Source organism: Marmota marmota, unplaced genomic scaffold, assembly GCF_001458135.2.
Source record: "Marmota marmota marmota unplaced genomic scaffold, marMar, whole genome shotgun sequence".
Lineage (NCBI taxonomy): Eukaryota > Metazoa > Chordata > Mammalia > Rodentia > Sciuridae > Marmota > Marmota marmota.
The window spans coordinates 434839-447400 of NW_026000223.1; the positions used below are offsets into that span (position 1 = coordinate 434839).

The 12562-nt window shown below is 36.3% G+C and overlaps 1 protein-coding gene across 1 annotated transcript in view; it reads left to right on the top strand.

Moving 5' to 3' along the window:
* Positions 1-298: 298 nt before the first annotated feature.
* The window catches only part of Rbpms (RNA binding protein, mRNA processing factor), a 107476-nt gene continuing 95212 nt past the window's right edge, over positions 299-12562 (top strand). The window contains exons 1-2 of the mRNA XM_048792751.1: positions 299-356; positions 4314-4702. Of these exons, the coding sequence (XP_048648708.1) occupies positions 299-356; positions 4314-4702 (447 nt within the window). The remainder of the gene's footprint in view (positions 357-4313; positions 4703-12562) is intronic.

A 12562-nucleotide genomic window follows, 5' to 3' on the forward strand; every position in this document is an offset into this window, starting at 1 on the left:
TTTATAATCTGTGCCAGCATAAATGGTATAAAACGAAAATAGTACTGAAACATGTTTCTGAGGAATGAACTTCTGAAGATACATGTCCAAATGGTTCTTAACCACTTGTGCAGGTGCTAAATTGGGACAGATGCACTCTGGAGGCCTGCCTAGATGCATTGTTCCTTGATTAATTCTTTTTCATAAATCATAAATCTTGTATTCCTGTGGTAACTAATATTTTATGATATGGCATTTATAAGTTCAAAGCACTTTGCTTTAATTTAAAATTCTGTTAATGTCAATAACTTGTGGGATAATGTATACTACGTTGATATACACAGATAAAGCTGTGAGCTTAGCTGAGAGACAAGCTAGTGAGAATGTATGTACAGAGTATTTGGGGTGAAAGGGGAGTGGTAAATTAGGTAAGACTCCAGTCAAGAATAATCTTGAAATTCAGAGAAAAACAACTTTGGGCTAGATTATTTACATATCAATAATAGGACTGATTGGATATATAGAAATTGGGGGAATATGGTTAAATGAAGGAGAGAACAATACTTTTGCTGACATTTCTTTAATCCTTATTTGGAATTTAGTTATTTCCAATAATCTGCCCCCTTTTCTGTTGAAGATAATTGTCCTTTCTTAGAATAAACTACTTTAGCTTCTTTCTCAAATCAAATCTTCCTTTTACTCTCCCTAACCTCTAAACATATAGGCACCAGTAGCCTTCTATTCTCCAAACTAGTGCATTTTACTGTGGACAGTTTCAATTGTTATTCATTCCTAGGACTTTCCTGTGAATTCCACAGTTGCTACTACTTCTGCCTTGTTGGATGACTACATAATTAATCTATTCCTTCTACAGAGCAGCTCTAAAAATATTTGAAAGGCGCTATCAAATTTCTCCTGTCTTGATTTTTTTTTCTCCCTCTTCACGTTAACCATTTCTACTTTTCTTCAACCACTTTTTATATTTCATTGTTTCCTGTTCCTTTACAGACCTGATTGTTCTTTTGAGTTGCCAGCTTGTCCCTGCCAGTCTTCACACGGGATTTTGTGCACTCAGCAAAGCCTTTCTATGCTAGACAGGTGGCACCATCACGTTTCTCTAACATTTAGGATTATATTAGTGTTCTCAACACATCAACCTGTTTCCCTGCTTCTCCAAGACTAGGGTAGGTGGTATGCCACAACTCATTGATGCCCTTGCATTCTTCATGCTGTTAGGATTTGCTTGTGTTTTTGTTTTTAAAAGAATTCATTATTTTGAATTCACAGGATTGGATTTTTATACTAACAGAGATCCTTGCTTTTGAGCACTTAATAAATATTTCCTGAATGGAAATGAATGAATAATGAACCTTATATGTTTATATTCCCTTGTTATGATATGGGTAGCAATTTGACCTAGAGTTGGATTATAGGTCAAAACAAAATTGATTTTTATCAGAACCTGACATTGGGAAAAACAAATTTACTGTGGATGAGTTTTGTATTGAACTCCAAATGTTTTTTTTCAAGAACTATGTTGTTTTTTTACTTAGGAATTGATTTATCTATTATTCAAGTTCGTCTTGGAATGTAATTGCAGCTATTTATTATTTGTCACTCACTCCTATCTTCCTTTTCCCTCGATGATAGACTTTTGGTAGAATAAGAGTTAATCAACATGGTTATATAAATAGCATAGTCAGTCAAGGTACTGAGCCAACTCTTGTCTTATTCTTTGTTTTCTTTCCAAGTTTTAGGATGGTCATTATAACCTTTATCAGATATAGAGTATAACTAAGTGGATTTTTCCCTTCTGTCCTTCCATTGCAGTGAAGGAAACTACAGTAAGTAGAACCAGAAAGTTGATGGTGGTTATTGTTGTAAGGGGTAAGAAAAACAGTAGCAGCCAAAAATGCCATTTACCCCAAACTCAAGACTTGGCTGAGGAAACACTTGCTCAAGCAAAATCTTGACTGTGCATAGAGGAGTACTAATTATATTTACTTCTGTAACTGAAATTAAGTTTTTTGTGTGATACTATCTTTATTTCTATCCTAACATGTGGGGGTAGGAGGCTTGGAGAGGCGTTTCAAGTACAGATATTACTCTACCTTAATTTTTCCCCCTTTTGCATTAATAATAATTTTTTTTAATCTTTATTTTATTTATTATTTTATGTGATGCTGAGGATCAAATCCAGTGTCTCACATGTTCGAGGCACGTGCTCTGCTACTGAGCCACAACCCCAGTCCCAATTAATATTATTATTAAATAGGCTGACAGTGCCACAATTTGGGTCATCAAGTATGTATATATCCACATCTAGAAATAAGAAGATATGATCTTATTTAAATGTTTATTTGCAGAGAGGAAATATCCAAGTTTACTTTGTAGTGTATAGTACTAGTGGTAGTTTAGTTAACATGAACAGTTATCAGTCCATTTGAAAACAAAACTATTTAATCAAAGCCAAAAGGAAAGGATGTAGTCTCTTCCATGTTTTTTGGTAGATCTAACAGTTGAGTTAAAAGAGTCATGGAAGGGCAATTTTCAAGCAGTAAAAATGTGCTTTTGTTGGTTCATAAAATAAAATCTTTTTTCTTTCAGAGTCTTTTCATAGAGTAGTGTAGTGGTAGGGAGACAATGATTCATGATTTACAAGGGACCCTGGAGCCCCTAAGAGAACCTTTAATAGGCTGACTTTGTAGTAAATATCTAAAGAAAGGAATGTTGTAAGAAACTATCTTGGTGTCCCGAATGTCCATTTTTCTGAAAATTAGAAGAAAAAGTTCTTCCTTAGAGTCAGTTTACTTATGTACTTGCTAAAAAAAAATTTTTGTGGTAAAAACACATAACATGATTTATCATTTTTACTATTTTTGAGTGTATAGTTCAGTAGTGTTAAGTATATTCACATTGTTATGCAACAAATCTCCAGACTTTTATATCTTGCAAAATAGCAAATATATGTATTAAATAACAAATTACCCACCTCCAACATTCAACTTATTGTTTCTACCCATCTGATTAGATACCTCATATTAAATGGAATCATACAGTATGCTTGTTACCAACTTAAATTATCTTAATATCCTTGAGGTTCAACTATGTTGTAGTGTGTACCTTTCTAAGGCTGAATAATAGTCCATTGCATTTGTCCATTCAACTGTTGGATGGACACCGGGGTTGTTTCCACCTCCTGCCTATTGTGAATAATGCTGCTATCAACATTGATGTTGAGATCATGCTTTCACTTATTTTCCATATATATTCAGAAGATTGCTGGTCATTTGGTAATTGTTTCTAATTTTTTAGGAACCACCATTGTCTTACATAGCAGCTACACCGTTTTGTATTCCCATCCAACAGTGCATAGGGTTCCAACATTTTCACTTTCACATTTCCCAACATTGATTATTTTGGGTTTTCTTTTTTTAAAAATAGTAACCATAACTGTCAGTTTCAACACTAATCATAATGATCAAATAATTTTTTGAGTATCTAAGGGTGTCCAATATGATATATGTGGGCAGCCTACAAAGGTGGAGATTAAAATTTTTCTCCTTGATTTTTTAACACTATTTCGGAACTTTATCTGATCTGTAGAATAACAGTATTTATTCTTGATTTTCAGTAGAGTCTGCATGGGTATTTTTAACTTAGGTAAAAAAAGTGGTGGTGCATTATTGTAGCAAAAGCTGCAGATTCCACACTTGACAACTGATAGGAAAAAAAGCTCAGTAACAGATTTTGGAGAAAGCATTATTCATGTCTTAAGAATTTACAAATAACAGGTGTACAATACACTGTGATATTTTTTGCCCATTAATGAATATGCTCCAGAGACTGTACAGTCAAAGAAGATGGATAAGGTGGTGGATTTCTTCAGCCATCTTCAGTGATTCACTTTTTCCCTCATATTGCTTAACTTCCTTTCTGTTACAGTATTTCCTTCCTGTTACATCTGAAAAATGAGCCACAAAAATTTCAGGAAAAAAAAAAATCTGTTTTGGAAGTTCGACGTACCTGTCATTAGTTTTCTTGTTCACATAGTCTCGAATATTAGGAAAGTCTTTTATAATCTGCTTCCTCTAGACAACATATTTTCGAGACTATCATAAACTTGAAATGGGAAATTTCTGGCCCTAAGTGGCTGAATAACAATTTTAAACAAGGTTTTTTGGACCTTTTGTATACCAAATGTTCTCTCTGGTGATGCAGGCAGTATAAAGTCAAAATGAAATAAAGCATTTCGTATTCCTTACACCACCATTTGTTATCAATCCACCTCTTCAGGTCGTATTCTATTTCTACCCTTGCTCTCCGTGTTGCAGCACACCATTCCTGGGTTTCCTCAATTCCCATTTCTGCATCCCAGCTCCTCCACCGTGGCAGCTCCAAGAAGGCGCCTGGTGTTCGTGTAAACTTTCGCAGTCAGTCACAGGCTTTCCCATTACAACCCCTACCCCCGCAGTCTTCCTGGAATGCTTCCTGTTTTGCTCACCGTGGGGCCTCGTCTCTTACAGCCCTCTTGGGCTCTGTTTTTTTCCCTTCCGCTGGCGGATGTCGGCTACGCTGCCTTCAGCGCGGCCGGAAACTGGGTCAGGGGCGCAGTCGCACTTCCGATCGCGCGCTCCGAGGAGGCAGCCATTGTGGTGAAATATTGGATCACGGGCTGGGCCCGAGTCTCTGCCTTGGGCGGGTATCAAAATCCAGAACACTTGTAAGGCTCCTTTAAACCTTCACCAGCTGGTTGGGGAAAGGTTAGAGGGTGGCGTTTTGGGTGATACTAGTGACTGAACTGAGGCTTCCAATAGACTTGGCGATTATCTCCTCCTGGTAGTGTGATGTCGCCTATCATTACTTTTTGTTTTCTCACCATGATGTTTTTTTTAAAGCTTTGTTGTTAAAAATGACTCCCCTGGGACTTTGGCTGTAGCTCAGTGGTAGAAAGCTTGTCTAGCCCGTGGGAGACACTGGGTTCGATCCTCAGCACCACGTAAAAATAAAATAAATCAATGTATTGTGTTCGCCTACAACTAAAAAATTTTAAAAATAAATAAAAATTAAAAAATAAAAAAGACTCCCCTCAAATACCCACTTGTAGTAATAGAAGTTATATATATATAAAAAAAAAAAAGCGTGTATTTAAACGTTCTTGGCCGCACCCCTGTCAGTGGTTCGTTAGTACCAAAACCCGCTTTGACAAGAGTCATTTCAAATTCTGTACCTTTGAGACAATCCTAATTTGGAGCAATGTGCTGCATGGATAATGCTTACTAGTAAAATATTGGAATGAGGGTTTCTCAAATCTATTTTCCCTTAAAATATAATACTTTCTTTTCTCTAAAGCCTAAGTTAGTTTTTTTCCCAGTTTCTTTAATTGTATTAATTGCATTAATAATTATGGTAATCATTGCTAAAAAGCAAAAAAGCCTCATTTTTCTGAATGGTGTAGGAAGAAAAAAAGTCTGCATATAGTGTAATGGTTAGGGACACAGGTATGTAACTGTTTTCACCTTGGATAGGTTTCTAACCCTTGGTTTCCTCCTTTGAGAAGTAGTTCCTAATAGAGTAATGGTGTAGGCAGTTTAATTGATAAAGGTCCACTGCTTTTTAATCTAAAATTCTTGGATATATTTACTTCAGAAACATTCATATTTTAATAGACAAGAGTACATAGTCCACAGATAACAGGTCTAAGTACCTAGTGATTAAGCACAGTATTTCTGCATTGAAACATGAATCTTTACACTATGGGGGATAAATTTAAAGAATAATTTCATATCAATTTAGGCCACTTTTTGCTACCTAGTGAGTTTACACACTCCTCTCCCTCACCCCAAACGGGCAACTTTAGGCTTTCGGATTTAGGAATTGTGTATTAGAGGTAAAGAGTCCTAAAACATTTGGAATATGGTTAAGTATAATATCTTAATATGTACAAAACCAAATTCTTTCTATACTTTATTACTTTTAGCTTGTCTTTAAAACAGTAATTTAATCATTGTGACTTAAAGTGAACATGGGGGGGGGCACTCCCTGTGTTTTTTTTCAGGGTTCTATTTCATTTGTTTTTCACCTACCCTTTTTCCAAATGAGAAAACATAGTTCTGTGTTCCACCCTGCCTAGCCAAACAGATGGCTCCTCAAAAAACAATTTTTTAAGATAATGTTTATTTGAAAGATTTGAAATAATTTCTAATTATTTTTCTGTTGTGACTTGTGATTTCTGCCTTGATTTACCTCTGTTCTTAAGCACACTTAAAAATACAAAGCCCCTTGTGTACCTTAATCTTTGGCTGAGCTTTGCTGTCAGTGAATCAATTCTGGAGCATCTGACTTTGTAGAAAATTCTTAAGTTTTAAGCAACTTAATTGCTCCTAAAATATCTTTGTTCTATACCAAGGAGAGGAGCCTCCTGAATTTAGGACTACAGGGTTTGTGTTTTGTGTAAACTCATAGCCATATTATGATTGGCCTGACTGGCATTATAGTAATCTGGTATGTTTTATCCTATGACCCTTAGAAAATACATTGTAATTCTTATAGATGCCTTTATTTTCATTTTCATTTTCCACTTAATACATATAATTTACCCAAAGCCTAACTAAGAGAGAAGAATGTGGGCATGTCTGAAAAGAATATATGCTTTTGAAAAGATTCACCAGGTACTAGAAACATAGTCTATGAAAAGTCAAAATTTTAAGGGAAATCTTATTGTCCTCATGTATCCAAGAAATAGGTACATTGACCAAACTAGCCAAATATATGAGACAACTTAGAATAGTAGCACATCATTATTGTTTTTTAAATATTTATTCCCTGAAGAAGTACGTATTCTACTTTATCCATAAACTAGTAGTGCATTAGTTCCTAAAAGTTAATTCTCCACAGAAGGAGAGCTGATCTTGGAGTTTTTATATTTTTCTTTTTTCTCCCTGCCATTTATCAATTACCTCTTACCCCTCCCACCCCTACTAGGAATTGAAGCCAAGGTATTCTGAGCTATATCCCCAGCTTCCCACTCCCCACTTTTCTATTTTGAGACAGTCTCAGCTAAGTTGTTGAAGTTAACCCCAAACTTGCAACCCTCCTGCCTCAGCCTCCCAAGTTACTGGGATTACAGGTATGTGCCTTGTGCCAGTTTATCAATTATCTGTAATCTGTCCATAAATATATTTATGTGAGGACTCAGCAAAAGACAGAGTGAGCTCTTTTCAGTATACCAGAACGGTTCACTAAAAACAACTTGGACTGTTAAATCAAAATTACTATAAGTCATCTTCTTGAAGTAAGCCTTGTTTCTTTGCATAAATTTATCTTCATTGCTTCATGTTACACAAACAGGATATTTTTAAGGGATTATTTATTTTATAGTTTTTTTATATTCATAGATACCTTCTAGTTCACTTTCTCTTTATTGTGTTTAATCAGTGAAATAGCTATGGTCATTTAGTACATTTTTATTTTTAATTGTCTCACAGTATTTAAAATCCTACATTCTGCTCATTTAACAAGAATGAATTGGGTGGGGGCAGCAATCAGTAAGGGTGAGGCTGTTCTATTTTAGACTGTTAACTAAAAAATCCAAGGAAGTAAAGAAAGAAACTGAGATGACCTATACTGTTTTTTATTTTAAGGCTCAATACAGATAGATTAATTTTTCAGTCATCACTTAAAATAAGCTTAGCTTTGAAATGAGATTACATTTAGTTGAGTATTAGAATAACTTCCTAGTGGTGAGTATACATATATGTGTGGTATGAAATTGACTGCAACAACAGAAAACCAAATAATGTAGCTTAAACTTAAGACATTTTATTTCTCTCTCAACTTGGAAAAGTTATCTATGGTCAGTATGATGAGGAACTTCATTGGGGACTTTGTATTTTGATGTTCTGCTATCTTCAACAGGTGGTCTAAGATTATGGTCTAAGATTGCTGCTTCACTTTCCACTCTCATGTTCCAAACAACAGGAAAAAGGGAAGAAACACTCCCTCTAAAGGCATAACCTAGAATTTACAAGCATCAGTTCTTCTCACAGCATAGGCCAGAAGTTAGTAATGTAGTTCTGACTAGCAAGGGAGGTTAGGAAATTAATGTGCCCAGCTGAAATTTATTTCAGTGAAAAATGGGAAGAATAGATGCTGAGGGAAATGAGCAGTTCTGCTGAAAAGTGCAATATGAAGTGTATTGTTTTGTGAATTGTGGTTACTCATCAACAAAAGAAAAGCCTCACTTCCATTTGGATTCCAGTCTTGGGTATCCCTAAAATATATTCTCTTCCATTCTTGCCACCTGTGGGGGGAGAGAGAGAGAGAGAGAGAGAGAGAGATTTCTTAATTCTTAATTTAGGAAAGGCTTTATGAGGGTACATAATAATTTTAAAATGTAAAATGGGCTTGGGTTGAAGCTAAGTGGTAGAGCATATATGACTACCATGCACTAGGATCTGGGTTTGATCACCAGCTCTGCAAGACAAACAAACCCCACCACCACCAACAACAAAAGTAAAACATAAGGTTTAAAAAAATTCAGTAGAGAAGGGAAGAAAGAAGTTTTCAATCTAACTTTCATTGAAATACATACATTTAGAAGTTTATTGTGTCAGTATATGTTATTTCATCTGTCATTTTTTTACCCCTTTTGTAGTGAATCCTAGACTTAATTCTCTAATAGATCTACTAATTTCCAAACAAATGCTGTATGGTATTTTGGGGGGGGCAGATTTTAAAACAATAACAGTCACTTAATTTTTTTTTAAAAGAGAGAGGGAATTTTAATATTTATTTTTTAGTTTTAGGCGGACACAACATCTTTGTTTGTATGTGGTACTGAGGATTGAACCCAGGCCGCACGCATGCCAGGCAAGCACGCTACCGCTTGAGCCACATCCCCAGCCCAACAGTCACTTTATTTTTGATTACATTTCTTTTGCAAGATGATGGAGTATGGAAAGTTCTGTGATATAAACAGGAGGTTTCTAAAACTTTTTAGTCCACTTTGCCCTCTTTCTGTAGCAATCTACAGTGTAGCTTTTCTGTGTTCCTAGATTTTCTCTAAGAGAAGTAATAGGGCTCTGACATGAAAAGTAAACAAATTTTTGAGATAGTTACAACTACAGTGCCCACTGTTCATAATGGGTCATAGAAAAAAATAACACTAGATAGGGTTTCTAGTTCTGGACAATGTTTGTATAGTTCTTTTCTATTAATTGGGAAAATTAGAATTTAACTTACTATGTATGTTAAGCATTAGAAAAGTCAGCCTGTATGTTATATTTGTATGAAGTATCCCCCCAAAAGTTCCTGTGTTAATGCAGGAGTGTTCAGAGGTGAAATGATTGAATTTTGAGAGCCGTAACCTAATCAGCCCATCCTTCTTTAAGTGGACTAACAGAGTCATAACTAGGCAGTGGGGCACAGCTAGAGGAGGTGGGTTACCATGGGTGTGTCCTGCAAAGTTTCATCTTCCCTGCTACTGCTTTGCCTGCCTTTCTCTGCTTTCTGATCACCATAGTAAGCAACACTCCTCTGCCATGCCCTTCTGCCATGATGTTCGGCTTCAATTGGGCCCAGAACAGTGAACTTGGCCAACCATGGACTAAACCTCTGACTGTGAGCCCCAAATAAACTTTTCCCCCTCTATGGAAGTCTTATTGAATATTCTGGTCACAGAGATATTAAGCTGACTGACATATTGCATTTGGTATTTTTCACATGCCTTGCAACAGTTAGCATGTATGAAATCCTCTTCTGCACATTTTTTGATATACAGCATAACCAAGGTAGAAGACACCAAGATGCTTGCAAAATTACACATTTTAGTCAGCCTTTTTGCTGCTGTGACTAAATGATCAGACCAGCACAACTGTAGAGATGTGGAAAAGTTTATTAGAGGGCTCACAGTTTCAGAGGTCTTAGCTCCATTCCACCAGGCTTGAGATGAGCTGAACATCATGGCAGAAGAGTGTGGAAGAGGGAAGCATCTCACATGGTGATCAAGAGGCAGAGAGAGAGATTCCACTTTTCAGATATAAATATAGACACCAAAGCCATTCCCTAATTCCCATCTCCTCCAGCCACACCCTACCACTTCAGTTACCACTGTTAATCCCTATCAGGGGATTAAATCACTGATTAGGGTTAAGGCTCTTACAACCCAGTCATTTTTCCTCTGAACCTTCTTGCATTGTCTCACATGTGAGCTTTTGGGAGACACCTCACATCCAAACCATGATAACATGTTTTCAGTATTTGCCTTGCACCCTTCTTTATATTAACTTGAGGATCAGCTCTCCCATTTGTTTTCAGTACTAGTCTTAACACCATTCTCCTTTTGATTTTGTCCCCTCCTTGACTGTGTTGCCTCTCAAATTGAAGTCAAGATGTCTTTTTTAAAAAATCAAATACTATAGACTTTTCAGTACACATAAAAGAGTGGCTCATAGACCTTTGTAGGAACTTGAAAAAGTATATAGAGGGTAGTGGGTAAAAATGTGTGCAGTGGGTGAGACCTTGGATTCATGAGTCAGGTCTTGTTCAAGGTTCAGATCTTGGCTCTGTCACTTTCTAGTTTAGTTACCTTGAACTTTATGAATCCCAGTTTCCTCATCTATAAAATAGGAACAGAAATAGAACCTAGTTTACCTAGTTTGAGTTAGAATTAAATAAGTTATGTAATAAAATGCTTGGTACTATTTTTAACCTGTATATACTGTTCATTTCTTCTCTATATCTGCTTTATCAAAGAGTGAAAACTGTGCCCCTGGGATGTTTCTTTTGTCATTTTGGCTAGCTTGCCTGCCCAGTCCGTGGAGTAGAATTGAACACAGACTTAGAAATTTGGGAGGGGGGGTTGTGCATTGCATTTTATTGCTGGCGATGCTGTAGAATTATAGGAAATTTCTGCAGTAATGAGGACAGTGCAAAGCCTACTTTCTCAAGCTTTTTTTGAACAGTTTGCCATGGAAAACAGAAAATAAAAAACTTTCAGTGCTCTTAAAGCATGAATTTAGACATTAAATACAAGGAAATGAACATGATCTTCCTTTTCTGCCTTAGTGTCCCCTATTCTGATATCTTGAAGCAAATTCAATAATGTCCCCCTTCTCCCCTTCAGCTTTTAGTTTTCAAAATGGTCCTCTTCTCACTGCCTCCTTTTGCATGGAGACTGAAGCAAGCTCTGTCACCTCTACCTCACACAGGGAAGTTTGGCCTTGTGGTGATTGGCTGGAGGAGCATCACTGCTCAAATGATACTTGAGGCCAGACTCTAAATTTTCTGCTTTTCTTGGTCTGTTAGATATTTTGTCTTTGAGAGAGTATTTTTCCATGTTTTAGAAAGGATTCCTTCAGTGCCCAATTATACAGTTTTATGGGTAGGATTTGGTTTCAACAGAAAATCGTGAAAAATTACAATTTACTTTTAGTTACATTTCAAGTCAGCTAAGATGTCCTATTTAGAAACAGGGCTCCAACCCTTTTTAAAGAATAGTTTATCTTTCTTTTAAACAAGTAGAGGTGTTACTGGGGAACACAGATGAAATACAGGTTGCTACATCAAAATAAAATAATACATGGTTTCCTTCTCCCAAATAATTTGCCTCTTAAAACGAAAGGATGGGAAGATGGAGGAAAATTTAGATTGCCACATCTAGACAGTTTTAAATCAAGGAGCACAGTGACTAGCCAGCTTATTTGTTTAAAAGTAGACTGACTGCTTTAAAAGCCCTGGAGGTAGAATAAGTAATCATTTGCAAGGTAGTTCCCAATAATTAATAATTAAACAATTCAGCATGAAATAGACTTGTGGATGGACTTCTTTGGGCTTGATATTTCCTGCCAGGTAGTTTCAGCCTGGTAGAAACACTGGATGATTTTAATCTCACCTCTGCTTTTACTCTTCGTACCCAGAATTGGACTTTGAGAAGGAAGGAGGGCACACCATGGAATAATAGTGTTATTCCATTTCTGGTAAGGGTCTGGAAGTACAAGCAGAACATCTTACATGCCCACACCTTTGTTGTTGACTGGGAGCCCCGGAGTGGTGAGCGAATGTCATAATACTTGAAGAGGTAAAAGTTGTCACATAAAATGCTGCGTAATACTTCTGGAATGGCATGACTATGAAAAAAAAAAGAATTTTAACAGCTGGCACAGTCTTGAATGACAACACAGGTAAATGTAGCAGTTAGTTTATTTGGTTTTATTTGATTTCCGATTGCCTGAAAGCATTTCTTAACATTAAAAAAAAAAAAAAAAAAAAAAACTGCTTTAAATACCCTGGAGGTAGACTAATCAATTATTTGTATACCCAGCCTTGGGTCTTGCACAGGCACTAGGTGCCACAGCAGAACAGCATTTCCTTTCTTTATATGACTTTATAGCAGAAGTAGCATTTCACACTTGAGGAACCCAGGTTTCTTGAAGTCTTTAGATTCACACTTAGCATCCCAATGCCCTTGGACTCAGAAGATTTCTTTTTAATACTTCCCCAAACAAAAGATCTTTAAAATATGTCCTGTCCTTAACTTGTTCCTTTTATAATAAACTTCATGTATAAAATGATGTTTATCAGG